This window comes from Cimex lectularius, unplaced genomic scaffold (genome assembly GCF_000648675.2).
Source record: "Cimex lectularius strain Harlan isolate CLEC.00 unplaced genomic scaffold, Clec_2.1 scaffold230, whole genome shotgun sequence".
NCBI lineage: Eukaryota > Metazoa > Arthropoda > Insecta > Hemiptera > Cimicidae > Cimex > Cimex lectularius.
The window spans coordinates 462,766-479,886 of NW_019392809.1; the positions used below are offsets into that span (position 1 = coordinate 462,766).

The window sequence follows — 17,121 nt, forward strand, 5'->3', positions numbered from 1 at the left end:
TCTACCACTTGAGCTATCGTGACCTCGATCCACTCGGACACTAACTTCCCATCTCAACCGCACCTTTTGAATTTTCCCTCCTTTTTGCCATTTTTAAAATGTCGTGTAATCGGTTTGGATTCTCGACGACAAATGAAATGGCACTATGGAGAGCTTTAGTGAAGTCTACTTCATTTTAAATCATTAAATTCACTAATCTCGCTCGTGCCATTGACTTTTTTATCTCATCTAAAAACCTTAATTAATTGGATGCAATGATGGCTACAAAACATGCGAAGGAGCTAGATGAGGTGTGTTTTGAACAAGCTCAAAACATGAACAATTGAGTTTATTAGGGAAGTACACCTCGATGTTTCAAGGTAATATAAGCCTTCAATGTACCTTGAAGGTACCTGTTCCCCTCAAACATAAGATCAGGCAGCCTTTCAGCCATTAAAGCATTAGCATGTAAAAAAATCACCAGAACTATTCAACGAATGCAAACAAATTCTTCAAAACCTGGGGAAACCCAATAACCTGATGATATCTTAGATACCAGGACACAAACGATTTATGGCAGACAGAAAAGCAGACACACTGGCAAGAAGAGGATCTGCAGGACCCTCAACTAATTCTTGGGATAACAAAAATAAACATAGAATCCTCCAATCCAAAAAAGACAAAAGGAGTTGTGAATAAACTCAAGAGGTGCAAGACACAGTAAACTTAAATAAAACATAGTGACCCAAGTACACTTCATGCTAATTACATGCTTGTTGGTTGTAAATAAAATGATGTAACAAACTGTGAAATAATATATTTAATGACAATAATTAAAAAACACATTATTGCACCTGTAGTTGATTTAAATGATTAATTGTTAAATTTTTGGCCATTAAATCCCTAAAATATGCAAATAGAAAATAAATTATATGTATGGCTTAATTGTATTGTACTGTTGTCACCTTAAAAGTAAATTAATTTATGCAGTCGCTTGTTGATTTTCATCTTTTTCACCTCCGTTCTGAGTAACGGTATTCTCATTTTCCTCACACTTATTAATATAAATACTATCGGTTGTTATAGTGTTCTCAATCTGCTGAAGTTGTAGTTGAAGATGTGGAAAATTGCCTTTGAGCGATTCAACTATTTCATAAAGGGAGGCGAGTTCGTCTTCAAGCCTGGTCTTCTCTTTTAACTGGGAATCCGGTGATTTGAAAATGCAACGGTATTTGCCGAATTTGAGCTCTTCCAGAAGTTTACATTTTCTTTGCCTCATAACTGTTGTTTCTAGGCACTAAAATTTATTTATTTATTTATTTATTTTTTACTTTCAAGCTGACAAGCGGTACTCGGTTGAATGAGCTTACCGAATGTTGGTGCACTTCACCCTCTTCAATCTGTCTCTCCAACTGATTGAGGCCATGTTTTAAACTGTTGACACTCTCTTTTATCAAACTATGCTCTTTCTTGAGTTGTGCTTCTGTCTTCTGCAGAGAATATATTTCATCCATCATCTCTTTTCGAGTCTAGAAAAACCCATGACATATTTTACACCAATGACTATAATGAAATAAAAAAATGATAATAAAATTTTAACAACTCACCCTGATCAATTGGTTTAATTTGTTTTTCATTTCTTGGATTTTCCTCTCAAGCTGCACTCTTGAAAATTGTTTACCTAAAGGAGAATAGACAATATTACTGGATCAATTTCTAAAAATCATAGCTCATTAATTTAATCTTTGTTCTGTGTAATAGGCAATCATTCAAAATAGTATGCTTGATTGTGAGGTGAGGGCTTGAAATTAATTACTCAAAACTAAAAATCTACAAGGAGCATTTACTGCAAACAAAGAAGATATTTTTGCTCAGAAATCAGGCAAATTGTGGAAGGATGTAAAGAGAGAGAGAGAGAGAGGGGGGCAGATGCAAACCGACATGAAACTTCTTAATAAATGGGTTGCTTATAATCATCTATTGTTTAGCAGTAAATCCAAGTTCATGTGCTTTAATCTCCACAATTCGAGTCACACTGACTTAAAAGTGAAATTCCATTCTCTCTAATGCTCTGTTAACTTCTACATGATAGATGCTTTAAGGTGGATCAAGTCCATGAAATTAAATATCTAGGCCTAATTATAGATGACCATTTAAAATGGTATTCTCATATTGATTTAGTACAAAAAGACTTCAACATGGTTTAAGAAATATTTATTTTCTACAATGCAAATGTAACACCTCCCTTCTACTTAAAAAATATTACACCCTCAAACAGACACAAATTAAATCGGCCTTCATTTGCTGGGGAAGTGTAAATGACAATGCTAAGAAAATAATACATAAGTCTTGTAGAAACAAAATTATTCATGCAATTTTAAAAAAATACAAATTTGAACTCCGTCCTCAAATTCCAATTTTTATTATACCGTACATTTACCTTTTCTAAACCTTTTTCAAAAATATTTATTTATTTTTAATGGTCTTAAGAACTATGCATATTAGCCAAAGAGATGATAAATATATGAATGCATATTTTTTAGGGAGAAGGGTATTGTGAAAAAGGGCCAGGGGCGATGATGAGAATTGAACCTATGACTGCGGGGTCTACTAGCTGAGAGTTGATCTCGCTAACCACTTGGCTACAGCAGTTTCCCTTTTCCGAAGCTTAAGGGAGTTTTTTTTAATAAAGGTGGAAATTGTATCGATCGATATAAAACAAATTAAATGTAATATGAGAAGAACAGCTTGTTGCCCCCAACCAAAATTAACATTTATGTTGAATTGTTTTCTGTATGTAGACCTTAAGTGGTTCAATTTGGTTCATAATGAGATCAAATGTGAGGTTAATCCCAACGAATTTTCTAAAAAAGTCAAATGTTGGCTAAAACCAGTATTAAAAATTAGTACCTACTATTTTAAAACGAAAATTCTTAGTTTTTCATGTTGGTTTAATTTAGTTTTACAATTTATTTATTTACAAACAATAGCCCATTTTATTATAGTAATAACAAGAAAGATAAAGAACATTTAAAACATGAAAAACTTTTCAATATCAATATGGCAATAATAAAATAATAACATATAGTAGTTCAGTTTAGATACTGATATTGAATAGAAATACACTATGTGGGATTTGACTAGAAAATAAAACAATTTTAAAAATGTGTAACTATAATTATTTCTATTTTCTCCCTCCGTGTTGGTCAATGTAAACTGCTCAAAATGAATAAGAATATTGCCAATTTTGTAGTATTTACTTTCTCTAGCATTTTAATTTTATTTTTATTATAAATTGCATTAAAATTTATTTAAAATTATTGTTTTTTTACTGAAGGAAAATTTAATTAAGGGATTTTGAAAAATAACAAAATAAAAGGTTTTAAATCAATAATTGTGTTTATTTGACACGATAATTTTTTAAAACTATTAATACCATGTATAATATCCTCTGCTAGCTAAAACCTCTGTACACATGGTGGGCATATTGTTAATAAGGCTGTCACTAATTTCACAAGAAATTTCAGTCCATAGATGTTGCAACACTGCACTCAGTTGTTGCAGGTCAACTGGCTAAGTATGGTGATCGAAAAGCCTTTTCTGCAAGCATCCTACATGTGCACAATGGGACTGAGGTCTGGAGACAATGGGGGAAAGTCAGATGGGAAATTCCTAAACATTGATGAGCAAACAACTGCCTTTATGAGTTCTGGCACTGTCATCCAGAAATCTTAAATCCTTGACAATGAGATCCCTGGTTTGAGGGATGCATTCCTCAATAATTTATTGGACATAACGGACTGTGGTGAGGTTGTGTTCAACAGTAGCAGTTTGTCCTCCAGTGTAAATCCCAGCCCAGACCATTACACCACTCCCCCGAACAGTTCTGAACTGGGACATTGTACACATCTCCTGGTAGACTCTTCAGCAGCTGCTATTGCAGAAACGTGAAACATCAGTAAACATACCAGCATTCTAATTAGAGTTCTCTTGTAGGCACTCGCTGCACCATATTCTCCCTAGTTGCTGGTGGCGGGTTGTTGATGCAGGTCGTCTCAAAGGGGCATACGATATGAGGCCAACTTCCCACAAATGATAACGAATCGTTTGTGTCGATAAAGGCCTTGCCAAAACATCTTGTACTTCATTTAGGATCTGGCGGGCACTATGGCATGAGTTCTGTCTTGCAGCAAAGACAATATTTCTGTCCTCCCTTAGGTTTGTAATGCACTGAGATCCAGTACCAGCCTCCTATTGGCACGCCCATAGTCTCTTGGAATCAGACTAAAGCTCGAGAGAAGACGATCCCTGGAGGAATTGCACCCTTCAATTAAATGAGACGCGTCGAGCAACCCTTCTCTGCATGCCAGATACATACACGGACTTTGGCCCAAAAGATTCATGTGATTTCATTGATTCTATTGTCTATTTTAATATAAGAAGTTTCTCCTTGTTGTACAGCTTGTTCCTCGGTGACTAGTTTCCCCTCAACCCACTATTTTTCCTCATTGTATTTCTTGCAGCCCTTAACTGAATTTACCTCAAGGGAGTCCATAGCAGCAACTTAAGTTAGATGTATTAGAGCGAGTCATAAAAAATGACCGTTTTTCTTGCTAATTTAAAAATAATAATTATTTTGACACAATTTTTTTTTTTAAATTTTCAAAGTGTATACCAATGTGTTCTATAGTTTATTGCCATCTTGAGGCCAGGTATTGTATTCCTTCACAATGCCATTATTTTGATTTTTAATGGAAGAATTCCGCAACTCCATTTTGAACCTCATCCAGAGGATTAAAAGTTTTCCCTTGAAGATAATGAGCTATGAACCAGAACAGATGGTAGTTGGAACATGCTCAGTCTGGACTGCTAGCAGGGTGAGCGAGAAGCTCAATTCAATCCATTTCTGTGATTTTTTGTTTCGAGTAACAAGAAATGTGTGGTCGGACGTTATCTTGTTAAAACAAAACCTAATTTCTATTTAATAATCCTGGGTAACGCTGGGTCAAAACATCATACATTTTATGTAACTCCTCAGAAGACCAAACTAAACTCTTAAGTCAAAACTGAAGGCTTTACACATTCATTTCTCTACGGGTTAAAGTGATATCAAATCTAATTGGATTTTAAAAATAAATAAGGTGTCTAAGTGATTACAATTTCCAAGAAAATGAAATCAGTCACTTTTTATGACTCATCCTATTATATATGTTTCTTTTGACTAGGAAATTTGTGTTCTGTGCTATATAGTAATCTAATAAAGCTGGTGTGAGGTGAATTAAACAGTCAATGCAATAATTTAATCTAACTTATATATTATGCTTTTAAATTGTGCATATAAGATGTAAGATACCTTGCAGTCGAGACCGTTTTTCCCTGGCGTCTGCATTGTCTATGATCTTGTCCCTCCTTGATACACACAGTTCAAGGTCGTTCAACAATTTTTCCTGAGCTTTTTTCAATTGATTGTATCTGACCTAATTCAGAAATTAACATTATTGTAATCTTATTGTTTGTATTGTCTAATTGTTTACTTACCTCCATCCTATGTATTTCCATCTTCATTGCACCTAGTTCGCCTCCGGCCTCCCTTTCCCTATCAACCCTCTCTTTCACTTCTAAAGCTAAACTCCACTTTTTTTCCCATGCGAGGAGTTCTTTGTGGCTCTGTGTTAGTTGTTCAGTTAACTCTTGGATAAGGTTGGTTAGTTCACAGTGTTCCTTTTGTAATTGTATTGCTTCACATTCTGCATCCTAGTTTAAAAAGAAAGAAAAAAGTATATATGTATATAATAATATATATTAATAATATAAATTATATATATAAGTATATAATAATGCAATATACTTTCAAATTTCCACTAAAGACATTTTGTGCATCTATAAGTTGTAGTTTGGCATTCTCAATTTTGCTGGTGATTAAACAACTTGTTTGATGCCACCTTTCAAGTGTTTTTTCTTCCCTGAATATTTCCTTGTTGCTTTTGTTGATCTGGCTCTGGATTTTTTTAACCATTAAATCATTCCTGATCTTGCTGTTTTCCATAGTAAGGTTATCTAAAAATTAAAATGTTACTGACGTGATAAACCTTATTGTTGATGGTGTATGTTGGTCTGCGAGTTGGTGAACACATTCTGAACCAGACTGGGTCTGTCTACGCTCATGAGTTTTTGGTTGCATTCGGCTTCTTATCCTTCCTCAGAAGATAGCGCAAAAATGAAATGGGTTTGAGTAGTGTCGAAAACTCATCGGGTGTAGACGAAGCCAGTAAGAGATTCAATGTTGGCTTAACAGATCTTATTGTCATAACTTACGTTTTCTTGTAATATTGATTTCATGTACTTGATGGGCCCTTGACTCTTTTTGTTGAAGGACTTGGTTTTGCAGGGAGAGCCACTCTTTTGCCAGAGTTTCAGCTTCTTTTGCCATAGTGTGGTTAAGTTTTTCAAGCTTCCTCAGTTTTTTTGCATTTGAATTTTTTTCTTGAATTTCCTGTAATAATCAAGAAATCAAGAAGGAGGAAAACACAATCAACTATTGTATATTGTAAAATAACATTTGCCAATTACATCTGCAATTTTCATTCTTGTTTCCAATTCTTTGATTTTTTGTTTTTTCATTCTAATTCTTGATGTTAAATTTAGAACTTTGTCCCTCATTTTTTTCCTTTTTATGTCAATCGACTTTAGTATCTGCTCACTTGCTACCAACTCACTTTGTTTTGAATTAAATTCAAGTTCATTTTTGTTAACGGTTAATTTAGCCTCTTCACATTCCACCATCAATTTGGCCAAAATGTTTTCACTTTCAGTAATTCTCGCTTCCTATGATATAACACTTTTATAATAACGATTTAAAAGAATGCACTGATTCTATTAATTGGCACACCTGTGTTTGGTTTTTTTCTGCTAAACGATTTATCATCTCTTCAATGTTGTGTATCATGTTTTTTGTTTTCTTGTGATAGGACAGTTTATGTAGGTATTCTTCTTTCTTTGCATTGAAAATCCTATTCTGTTTTAAATGTTCATCGAGCAACCTGCTCTCTTCTTTTTTTGTTTCTTTTTCAGCCTGAAAAATCCAATATAAAAACAACATCCATGAACATAAATATAACTAATGCATTATTTAAAAGTTACCCTTCTGGCTTCTTCAAGATTTGCTTCACTATCATCAAGATATTTTTGAAGAGTCTCTAAATTGGACTCCAGCTCGTTCTTGTGAGCAGCTTTTTTTTTAACCTTCAAATTTGTTTAATTAAATTGTATTAAAATAAACAAAACAAAAATGCAAAGTTTACCTTGTTCCTTAATTGTTCCAAATTTTCAGTTAATTGCTTTCTAATTGATGTATTTTTTTCACTCCTCCCCATTTCTTTATCAACATCTTTGGCATAAGTGTTAATCGAGTTGACCATTACAAGCCAATTTTTTTTTGCTTCACTGAAAATAATAATATAACCTAGTCAGGGGTACACTTTATAGATTAGGTTTTTATTTTTGAACAAATTTCCTTGCTTTATCACATTAAAATGTGTTATTTTATGTTAGCGATGTTAATTCAAAGAGTAATGTGTTAATTTAATTGCTTTTAACTCTCACTTCATGCATTCTTATACTATACAAAACATATTTTGACTAACTCGACTTTCTCCTTGGCTACTACTAATTCCTTGTCTCGAATGGCAATACATTTTAGACTCTCGCCTATTGCCTTTTGGAGTAATTTATTTTCATCTGTTTTTGCATTGAGATCGGCTTCAGCTTTTGATAATAAGCCAGTTACACATTTAACTAAAAGTATAAAGGTTAAAATTACATTTAGACTGCAGGTTGATAAAAAATAATTGTAATGACACCATGAAGATTCAAACACTGTAGGATATATAGAGGCCTTACTTTCTTCCTGTAAACTTGAATTTCTCTGCAATGACGACTCGATTTCCCTTCCAAGTCTCATCACTTCTGCTTCAAGTTTCCAGAGCAAAAAATCCTAAAATAAAACGGAAGATATTAAATCAAGTTTACATTGCCACCTTAATGATCCACCTGTTTGAGCTTTTCATCTGTAAGTTTAGCCTTTTCTTTTCTTGCATTCTCGGATTCGGTTTTTGAAAATTTTAATGCTGCCTCTTTATTGGCTTCCATTTCTTTTAATTTATTCACCAAATCAACAATCATTTCTTTCTCTTTTCTCAATTCGTTCTCTGTTTTCAGAATTAGGATGATTTTAAGTTACTAATGTAAAGGCAACATCAAAAATGAGTCAACTTGTTACCCTGTTTTTTAGCTTTGATCACAGTCAAGAGCTGACAATGATGTTGCTGGCGACTTTCCTCAACATCTTTCTCTATTTTCATTCGTTTTTCATTAATCTGCACAAATTAGGTATTTTAATAATGTAAATTAGGAATTCGTTTGGTAGTTCTGTGATTAGATTGTCAGTGCCGAGTAAAAGTGCTAACCTCATTTGTTTTAAGTCTAAAACTTTCTATGTCTTCTTCTTGCTTTAAGACGAATCTTTCTTCTTTGTATACAAAATCAGCAATTTTTTTCGAATCTTCTCCTACAATTTTCAATTCATGATGCTAAAAGTAGACGGTTAAAATAAACTTCTGTACTAGTGTATAATAAGTTTGGAATAAAGTGCTTACAAGTCCTTGTATCTGACCAGTGAGTCTGTCAATCTGATTTAACAGATGGGTTTTCAGAATGTTTTGAAATTTATCCATCAAAGGATTGTCAACATCAAGAACTTCTGGAAAATCTTGTGGCATCTGCTGTGATAGAAGCATTCTATTCCTGTCCTCTTCTTCTTCCATGCCTGGGAGAAGCCCTCTTAGCAGTTCTTTAGTCGAATCGTGTATAAAAGATCTGTTAGGTGTTCCGTCTAGGAGAATTGATTAAGTTAGCCAAATTATCAGACATAGAAATGAAAAGTTTAATTACCATCGACTGACAAGCCTGCAACGCTCAACTTTCCAAATTGCTTCTGTATCTCTAATGCATTCAGTTGTCTTCCTAAAGGGTAAGATATAGAAACTTTGTTGTCAGAATCACTATTCTGCTCCAGTTTTATTATATTGTCAAAATATTGTTGTTTTGTAATTGATTTCTTGCCAAATATGTAAGCAGAACTGAAAACAATTGTTAAATGTGGTAACGTATATGTGAATTATTTTTGCAAACCAGGATGATCAAGCTGTAACAAGCTACAAAAAGTGTAATGAGTTTTGTGTTTTCTCACAGTCAAACATTTGGCTCTACAAACTCTGAACAATGATATGTGTATGTATGTATGTATATACATAGATGTTTGACATTTATAAAAGGCAGGAATGTCACACATTGCAGTTATTAGTTGACAAAAAGTTTGGTAAAATAAAAGGGCATTTTCCTAATATGTGTTGAGTATATGTATATTATGTTTACATTAAATTTAAAGACATTACGTTGGCCTGCTGAATTCTAAGTGTAACACAGATTCTGTAGAAGCAGATCTTTTTAGAGTCATACTTTCAGAGACTTCTGACCCACTCTGGTCGGATTTGAATCTCAAAGCCAGGCCCTCTTGTTCCTTGTGGAAAGGCCAAATTCCTTTTTCAGGTGGTAGCCCAGCAAATGAAAATCTAAAAAAAAAAATTTTTTAAAATTGACCTATGTTGTAAAAAGTAACATGAACCATGAGTCTCATTTACTTGCTCATCGACCCCCTGTACGGTGCTGAAATGTTTGACATGTGTCTTGAATCTTGAATATCGAATGTTACACTTGATTTCCTGGTTGGTGACAGTGATTTGGCTCTTCTTCCTTCAAGGATGATGTCTGGGTCTTCCAAAAATCTCACTGAAGACCTTCCATCTGCTGAAGTTCGACTGGTCTTGGTAGGAAGCCGATGTGATAACATAAGTGCATCAAAAGCTTCCTTGTCGAAATGCACATTTGACAGTTTGCTTTGTTTCTTGAATTGGAAATAAAAATAATTATACGTTCATATGTACATCATTAATGATCAGTAATTTACAGTTACAATACAATGTGTATTGTGTAATGTATTTCCAACTTTTTACTGTTTGAATAGTATTTATATATTTGAAATGAGTCAGAAACTAACTTGCTTATTAAAAGCCAAGTTAGTACTTACTACATTTATTTCAGTTTGGAAAAAGGCTGGTGTTTTTGCAAATGATGATGATTCGTATCAAAAATTTGGGCAACAGGGAGGATTCCTTCTCATTTCCGCTCTTTCAGGGGAGTTAGAGATTTTTTTCTGAGTATAGAAAATGTTATCACTATCTCATCTCAAAGCATTTTAAATCATAAGAAAACATATGCCCTTATTTATAATTACCGTTCCATCCACTTCTCTTTTCGGTGATCTCCTAGCTTTCCAATCTGACGGTTTGTAAGCTGGTGTTGTCCTTCTGTGGAATACAGTCTCACCTACAGACCCTTTGAGAGCAACCTCTTGTTTCATTACAACCTACATGATTTTTTTATATTTTTATCATTCAGTATTATTTTCACTGCGTCTTATTGTAACCCATCTTAAATCTGTTTCAACAGATCCAATAGTCCACTTAGTTAACTCAAGCAGGACACAAATTTAAACAAAAGCCTTACAAAATGTAATTTGATCTTTGTTATTCAAATATAAATCCAATTTGGTTTATTTGATTTTTATGTCATTAATGTCTCACTAGCTTTTTCTTTTTACATAATAAACTATACTTGTAAAAAAGTAATGTAGCCTACGTTGGAGTAATATGTTGTTTAAAAATTAAGAGGACGATAGTTTGCTAATGGTTGTTTAATAGTAACTTACATTTTGGCTTTTAGTGTGAGCGCTTTCCGGTGGACTACGTTCTTTTTTCTCTGGAGGTTTAACATTTGTAGCTCTTCTTTTAATACCTTTTCTTTTTTTCTCTAAATCCTCCAGTGAGAGGACAGATTTCACTACTTCTATCTAGGTTTTAAAAATTATGTTAATTGTTGATTTCAACATGTTATAGCTATTTAGCAAACTTATTTCCTACATAGTGTGTATGACATTTTCTATTTTACATTTCACATTTGTAAAAACAGCATGTAAAACGAAGCTATTTTGTGAGTTTATGCTATTTAAACAATAATTATTTAACACTTGCAATTTGGTATATTTAATAAATCCTACTAGTTATTGTTAAATACTACAATAGGAAAAAGCAATAGCGCTGTCATTAGAAGATAACTGCATACAACAAAACAGTATCCCAGTGTTTGAAATATTTATGAAAACCATAATACTTACTGGAAAATCTTTATCACTCGGTGACTTAAGTCGTACAACAGAAGTTTTGACACTATAAGAGCTTGGGTGTGGAGATTCTGAAAAGTTGAAAATAAGGTTAACACTTGATTTTTCAACATTGCCAGTAGTTAAACATATTTCTGATGAGTAAAATAATAAGTCTAATTTTAATAAGATATTCTACTGAACTTTTGTAAATATCAAATTGTATCCTGTACTGAGGTCAAACACAGATGTAAAGCAACAAGATTTGGGCCAAATAAAATTGTCGGTTCAACTTCAAATCACAAAAATATTGATTTCAAAGGGGGGAGGGAGAGAAAGAGAGAGAGAGAGAGAGTGAGAGAGNGAGTGAGAGAGAGAGAGAGAGATGGATATTACAAAATATAAATATTTATATACATATATAAAAATTGCGTAACTATAGATTATTTTTTTGTTGAACATACAAATTGTATATAAAATTAATAAAGAATGAAATAAGTGTATTTGATAGGAAATAAATAAGTAAAATAAAATAATAATTATAATAATTATTATACGTAAAAAGCTGTTAATTAATTGTTAACGATGTTTTCAAAGTTGGTTGCCGAGCCAACGATAGCCGAAAAGAACACATGTTCGGTTCGTTTATAAAATTCCAAAACTCGTATTTAAAATTTGTGAGGTTGTTAGTTCGAAAATTGATGTAATTGCACAGTTTAAATGGACTGACATACGATAGGATTGATCGATAGAATGTAGCGGGCCGATATCCGTTGAATATTCATCCTCTTCCCCGACAGTGCTTCCAACCGGTTCGTACTCCGCTGTGTTCTCTTCGTCCGCGTCGGTACTCTCTTCCATCACCGCGAATTCTCCATGCTCCTGCTCTTCCGCCTCTTGATCTTCCATGGCCAAATGTAACTAAAGGTGCCTAACGAAGAATATTAACAAAGAAAAGAACTTTAACACAAAGAGAAGGAAAACGAAAACATGTGCTGTCGCCCTGGAAACCGACGGTGCCATAGAAACGCCGGGCATCATCTTTGAATCGTTTTCAAAATAATATCAATGCTTTACATCATTCGCCTCGTTTTTAATGATAATTTACAACGTTTTTAAAAGGTATTTGTTTTATTATTTAAACTTAAGTGATTGATGTTTGTTGTATTCACGCTGGAATATTAAATCAGTATTACTTGACCACACTTTAAAATATTGCTGAACCTCCTTGAGTATGACAAAGTCAATACAATAATTATAGGGGGATTAACTGGATGGGGACTGGATTAACGACTTCAGACAGATAACAGGAAAATTCGGTCCCATACCGGGACTATCAAGACGACTTAGGAGTTAGAACGGCCATTTCCACAACTGGAAACTGTAAAGCAGAAAAATAGCGATAACAAGCGAATCGACAATCCATCAGTTACCATCGGCCAACTACCTAGTAATAGAAACGTTTTCGGTCCTCCCGATTAAATAAGTAATTTTTTCTATTATTAATTTATCTCTCTATCATGATTACCAACTTCTATCTATTCTATCGAATTTATAAAAATACTGAAAAACAATATGCAGATAAAATAATATAATTTGTAATTAAAAATCTCGAGTTATCAGACAATATAAGATCGGAGGGGTGATGGAGTAAGGTACGTAGAGTCGGTGAGGTTCCTCGGCTCACGTTTGATCAAACGCTTAGATGGGCAGGAACAAATTGAAGCCGTTGAAATGAATGGAAGTAATGTATTTATTAGCGTGAATGTGTGATGCGAGAGGGTTGATGGCAGAATACTGAGCACCTATCGAACCTTATTAAGTTAGTTGTGCGATCAACCAGCTTTCATACGATGTTGATTGGGATTCTGGTTGTGGTCTTCAAACATACAATGTTATTATATCAACGCCCAAGCTTTCGACAAGTTTTATTGCCTTCTTCAGGGGATCTACAGAGACATAGGGACATAATCATTTAGACAGTTATAAATTGTATAAATAGTTATAAAATATCAGTTTTTTGTTACTTACAGAAACAAACTTTTTATAACTATTTATACAATTTATAACTGTCTAAATGATTGTCCCTATGTCTCTGTAGATCCCCTGAAGAAGGCAATAAAACTTGTCGAAAGCTTGGGCGTTGATATAATAACATTGTATGTTTGAAGACCACAACCAGAATCCCAATCAACATCTTATTAAGTTAGTTATATAATATGTGTATAGCGTGATAGAGGAATATCGTGTACTCCATCACCCAATTGAAAGAATGGTGTAAATATGAGTGAATATATTTAAGAGAACGTGAAGTACGCATGGGTTTGGAACTGCATGCGTTGGGTGCTAGGTTTGACCTGCCGTTGCCTTGACGGCCTATTACAGGATTAAAATTTAAAACGGCGTTTTGCTTAAAATTAGCGGTAATAAGGAGACCCCCATGGCTTATCAATTATCGAAACATTGTCATAACTTATTTATAAGACCATCGTTCTAACTCAATAAGTGCTGATTGATTTCGTACGACCGGGGATCGTTTGAAACAGCGTGATGCCATAAAACAAGCCCGCCCCAAGTAATTTAATCACTACCACCTGTTTTTTAAGTAATTGAAACATTTATGTTCAATTTAGCCTGCGAAGGTCTAATTAATTAGGTCCTTTCCTGTGATAATTCTTAGTTTATTTTTCTTTTTTGAAACTTTGCCCATGCCGAGTTTTTTAGTTGCTGTAGAATTTGTAGGTATAACAACTTAAAACACAATTGTCACCTAAATTTTATACTTATGTAAACAAATATTCTAACCAGTCCTTTAACTCCTTTAACTATACATTTTGAATTTTTGTGATTATGAGGTTGTAATTAAAGGTAATTTGAGGACATTATCGGAGACCCCACATATAAAAATATACACAACATAAAGTTAAAAGAATGGATAATCTTTAGATCTAAAACTCCTACAGTATCAACGGATGTGAGAATGGATCATCGTAATTGAAATGGTGAATGACGGAGTGAGTGCGGTGTTCAATCATTTTTTAAAAAAGACAGTTCCTACTCACAATAAGTTGTTTTCCACCGATCCGGATTTCGAGCCTTTAGCTCATCGTCAGGTCTAACATAACAATTTTTATTTCAGAGTAATAGGTAATTGAATATAAACTATTTTTTCAAATGAGACATACCAAGTTTTAATAAATTTTCAATAATAATTAGTATAAAAAAAGACACCAAGAATAATTAGATTGGTTGCGTATTTCTAGTAAAAGTTCAGCATGAAATACCCCAATTTGAAGTGAAATATCTTTCGATTCGGCCTCTCTTTTAATTTATTTTTATATGAACTTATAGGAGGTTTTTAATTAGAACAGCGAAACCCTCGGTTTGGTGCTTTCCGATCAACCGGCACTGCCTATTCTCGCTTCTTTTTTTCTGTCTGACGATTTCGACATCTTAAGTGAAAGGTTTGTGAGTTATTTCATTTAGTCGAACCCACTTACGACGAACATATTAGAAAACTTTACAAGACAAAACATTGACGAAATCCTCTAGGCAAAAACAGTGTGTATACACATCGAACAAACGGACAGGAGAATAAACGACATGTTAGATCGTTTATGGACAAAGATAGAAAATCAATCTGTACTACTGCTTCACACAAAAGGACCACGAACCCTCAACCATGCGTGCGGTCTTAAAATTGCACTGGGACGTACGTACCTACACAAAATTCGAAAAATGGACACACCCGCACATCTAGAATGATGGTCACTCACACACATGATTTACGCCATTATTCTATATAAAAACAAACAATCGAAGAAAAACAATAATCGAACAACGAACTCTAGACTCTACTCGATAAAGTCGCCGTCAACGATAACTTCGACACATCCTACTTTTCCACCTTTTAAGATAATGGGAATTGGAAAAAAACCGGACCAAAATGATCGGAAAGGACCAGATTCTACAGGTTCATCACCCGGCAGACCTTAAGAAAAACATCGCAACCAAACATTATGTCAGTTTTTTCGGATCACCTTCTAGGTCTAAATGACGAAAAACGACCAAGTCTTAAAATGTGAACGATTCGGTGGATTTTATAGCCGAATTGTCAAAATGGCACAAATCCTAGAAGTTCGAAATTTTCACCGCCACATACTGGAAACGTTTTAAATATAACAAATCTTCGGTAGGAGGAGGAAAATTGAAAACGTTTAGGGGCTGGAGTTTGGCGTCTGGGTGTGAGTTGCACTTTCCAGCCACTAGAGCTCTCAGTTTGTCCCTGGTGGGACCCTCCGTTAAAGTCTCCGACGTCCCAACTCCCAACTCCCAGTATCAGTTCAGCTTTCGAGTGGTGACTGTGTTTCAGTGCTTTCTCTTAACTCACGACGTATCAATTGGGATACCTATAAGTTGAGTGAGTACCGTCCCATATATATTTATATATAAAGTTATTTCTTTCTTCATATTTCGTCCTTATCTTTGAGTTGTATTGCAAAAATGAAAATCGATATTGTAATTGAATTTTTTGTTAGCTTCGATCTTTAAAAACCCTGACATTCTTTGTTATATGTTTAGTACATTTTTACTTAAATGTACTTTTATAGTTTCTTGCAGTTTTCCTTTTATGATGCATTTTTATGATTTATTTGAATGCAAAAAATTGATCGGCAATGATATATTGATGCCAATTATCTTACAGTACGACCATACAATGAAACTCATTTTCTATTAAACACCCAACTGTGCTAAAATTCTTTTTATTTTTACATTATTAAACGTGTTGTTTGTTATTCCTTCGTTTAGTCTCTTGAACAAATTATTGATAAAAATGACCTGTCACATTACGTCGATATTGTATTATAATTTCTGTAACATCAAAAAGGTATTTTTTATTTTGGGATTGTTTGGTACTATGGTCATATTTGAACTTATCTCCTTTTAGACTCTATCAAATTCAAATTTTCTATTGTTGAAAAGATTCTACGCTTCAAAAATGACCTTTATCAAATTCAATTTTTTTTATTGTTGAAAAGATAGCGCGCTATAAAAATGACATTTTACCTTTTAATTTGTAACTGAAGATGTAAGTTTAGTGTGTGTAAATTGGATCTGTTTTCCGTTTGTTTGATTTGGGTTTTGAATGCAATTTATTCACCGGACACACTTCTATGTGCACCGTGACACACGTCGATGGAATCGTTATTATGTAATAATTAAAGAAGCCGAATGAAATAGTTATTTATAAAATTATTATTATTATTAAAATTGTAACGAACACGGTTTTGGTCGTTATTTATTCAATTACTTAGTACTCAACACCACTCCATTCTGTGTTTAATTCTTTTTCGTTTACATTTATGATAACATTTTAAAGCTCTTACAGCCAAAAACATAAAACGACTGGTTTCCAGAATATTCATTCCGACTGTAATTACGAAAGTCCGAAATTTTTAGACGATTTTCATCAAATCAGATAATATTTGAAATTTAATTAAAGCGACATTTTAGACCTTTAACATATTTTAATAACATAGCAAAAAATTAATTTGCCGGATGAAGCTATAAACAAACACACTCACTTTCCCTCTCGTTCCCCCTCCTCATTCTCCTCCACTCTCAACCACTCACACCCTCTCACATACTCGCGCTGAACTCAGAAAATAATCGCTCGAAAAGTTAAAAAATATGCTGAATACCTAAATCGACAGTATGAAAAATGAGTCGGCTCCGTGCTCTCGTTAATTTTATTTTTTATTATTAATCTTTTTCAAATGTAATCAGACACTTAGTGATATTAATTAATAATTATTTGGAGATCGTGAGATGCGGTCTGGTGTGACATAGTTTAGAAAAACATTTTC

General features: G+C 33.7%; 2 protein-coding genes across 6 annotated transcripts in view; one reads left to right on the top strand and one right to left on the bottom strand.

Annotated features, from left to right (window-relative positions):
* Nucleotides 1-827: 827 nt before the first annotated feature.
* On the bottom strand, nucleotides 828-12,365 carry LOC106672391 (coiled-coil domain-containing protein 40). Of its 3 annotated transcripts, XM_024228178.1 has the most exons (25): nucleotides 11,989-12,365; nucleotides 11,270-11,346; nucleotides 10,805-10,945; nucleotides 10,331-10,462; nucleotides 9,678-9,940; nucleotides 9,432-9,608; nucleotides 8,929-9,116; nucleotides 8,634-8,869; nucleotides 8,445-8,567; nucleotides 8,258-8,354; nucleotides 8,029-8,186; nucleotides 7,879-7,972; nucleotides 7,623-7,773; nucleotides 7,281-7,422; nucleotides 7,120-7,221; nucleotides 6,869-7,051; nucleotides 6,550-6,804; nucleotides 6,295-6,472; nucleotides 5,828-6,036; nucleotides 5,518-5,733; nucleotides 5,333-5,456; nucleotides 1,587-1,660; nucleotides 1,350-1,508; nucleotides 945-1,276; nucleotides 828-882 (listed from the first exon to the last, which is right to left on the bottom strand). In XM_024228178.1, the coding sequence occupies exons 1-24, from the start codon at nucleotides 12,161-12,163 to the stop codon at nucleotides 962-964; spliced, it is 3,969 nt and encodes a 1,322-aa protein (XP_024083946.1). In that variant the 5' UTR covers nucleotides 12,164-12,365; the 3' UTR covers nucleotides 828-882; nucleotides 945-961. The 3 variants fall into 3 exon arrangements, with proteins under 3 accessions (XP_024083946.1, XP_014259268.1, XP_024083947.1); XM_014403782.2 differs by having other exon boundaries at nucleotides 837-1,276; XM_024228179.1 differs by lacking the exons at nucleotides 10,331-10,462; nucleotides 10,805-10,945 and having other exon boundaries at nucleotides 837-1,276.
* A 3,207-nt stretch (nucleotides 12,366-15,572) lies between these two features.
* LOC106672348 (brain-specific angiogenesis inhibitor 1-associated protein 2) overlaps nucleotides 15,573-17,121 on the top strand; it is a 264,724-nt gene continuing 263,175 nt past the window's right edge. For 2 of the 3 annotated variants that reach the window (XM_024228171.1, XM_014403704.2), the window contains exon 1: nucleotides 15,574-15,674. The gene's annotated coding sequence lies outside the window, so the exon portion shown is untranslated. Of the gene's footprint in view, nucleotides 15,675-17,121 lie in introns of all 3 variants that reach the window. The other variant, XM_024228172.1, reaches the window with a different exon arrangement.

Coding starts and splice junctions, on each gene's coding strand:
- LOC106672391 (XM_024228178.1), bottom strand. CDS start 12,163: ATGGAAGATCAAGAGGCGGAAGAGCAGGAGCATGGAGAATTCGCGGTG. Junction 9,941..10,330: donor AAAGAGAAGTGGATGGAACG/GTAATTATAAAT, acceptor TTCCAATTCAAG/AAACAAAGCAAACTGTCAAA. Junction 9,117..9,431: donor TTAGAATTCAGCAGGCCAAC/GTAATGTCTTTA, acceptor AATTGTTTTCAG/TTCTGCTTACATATTTGGCA.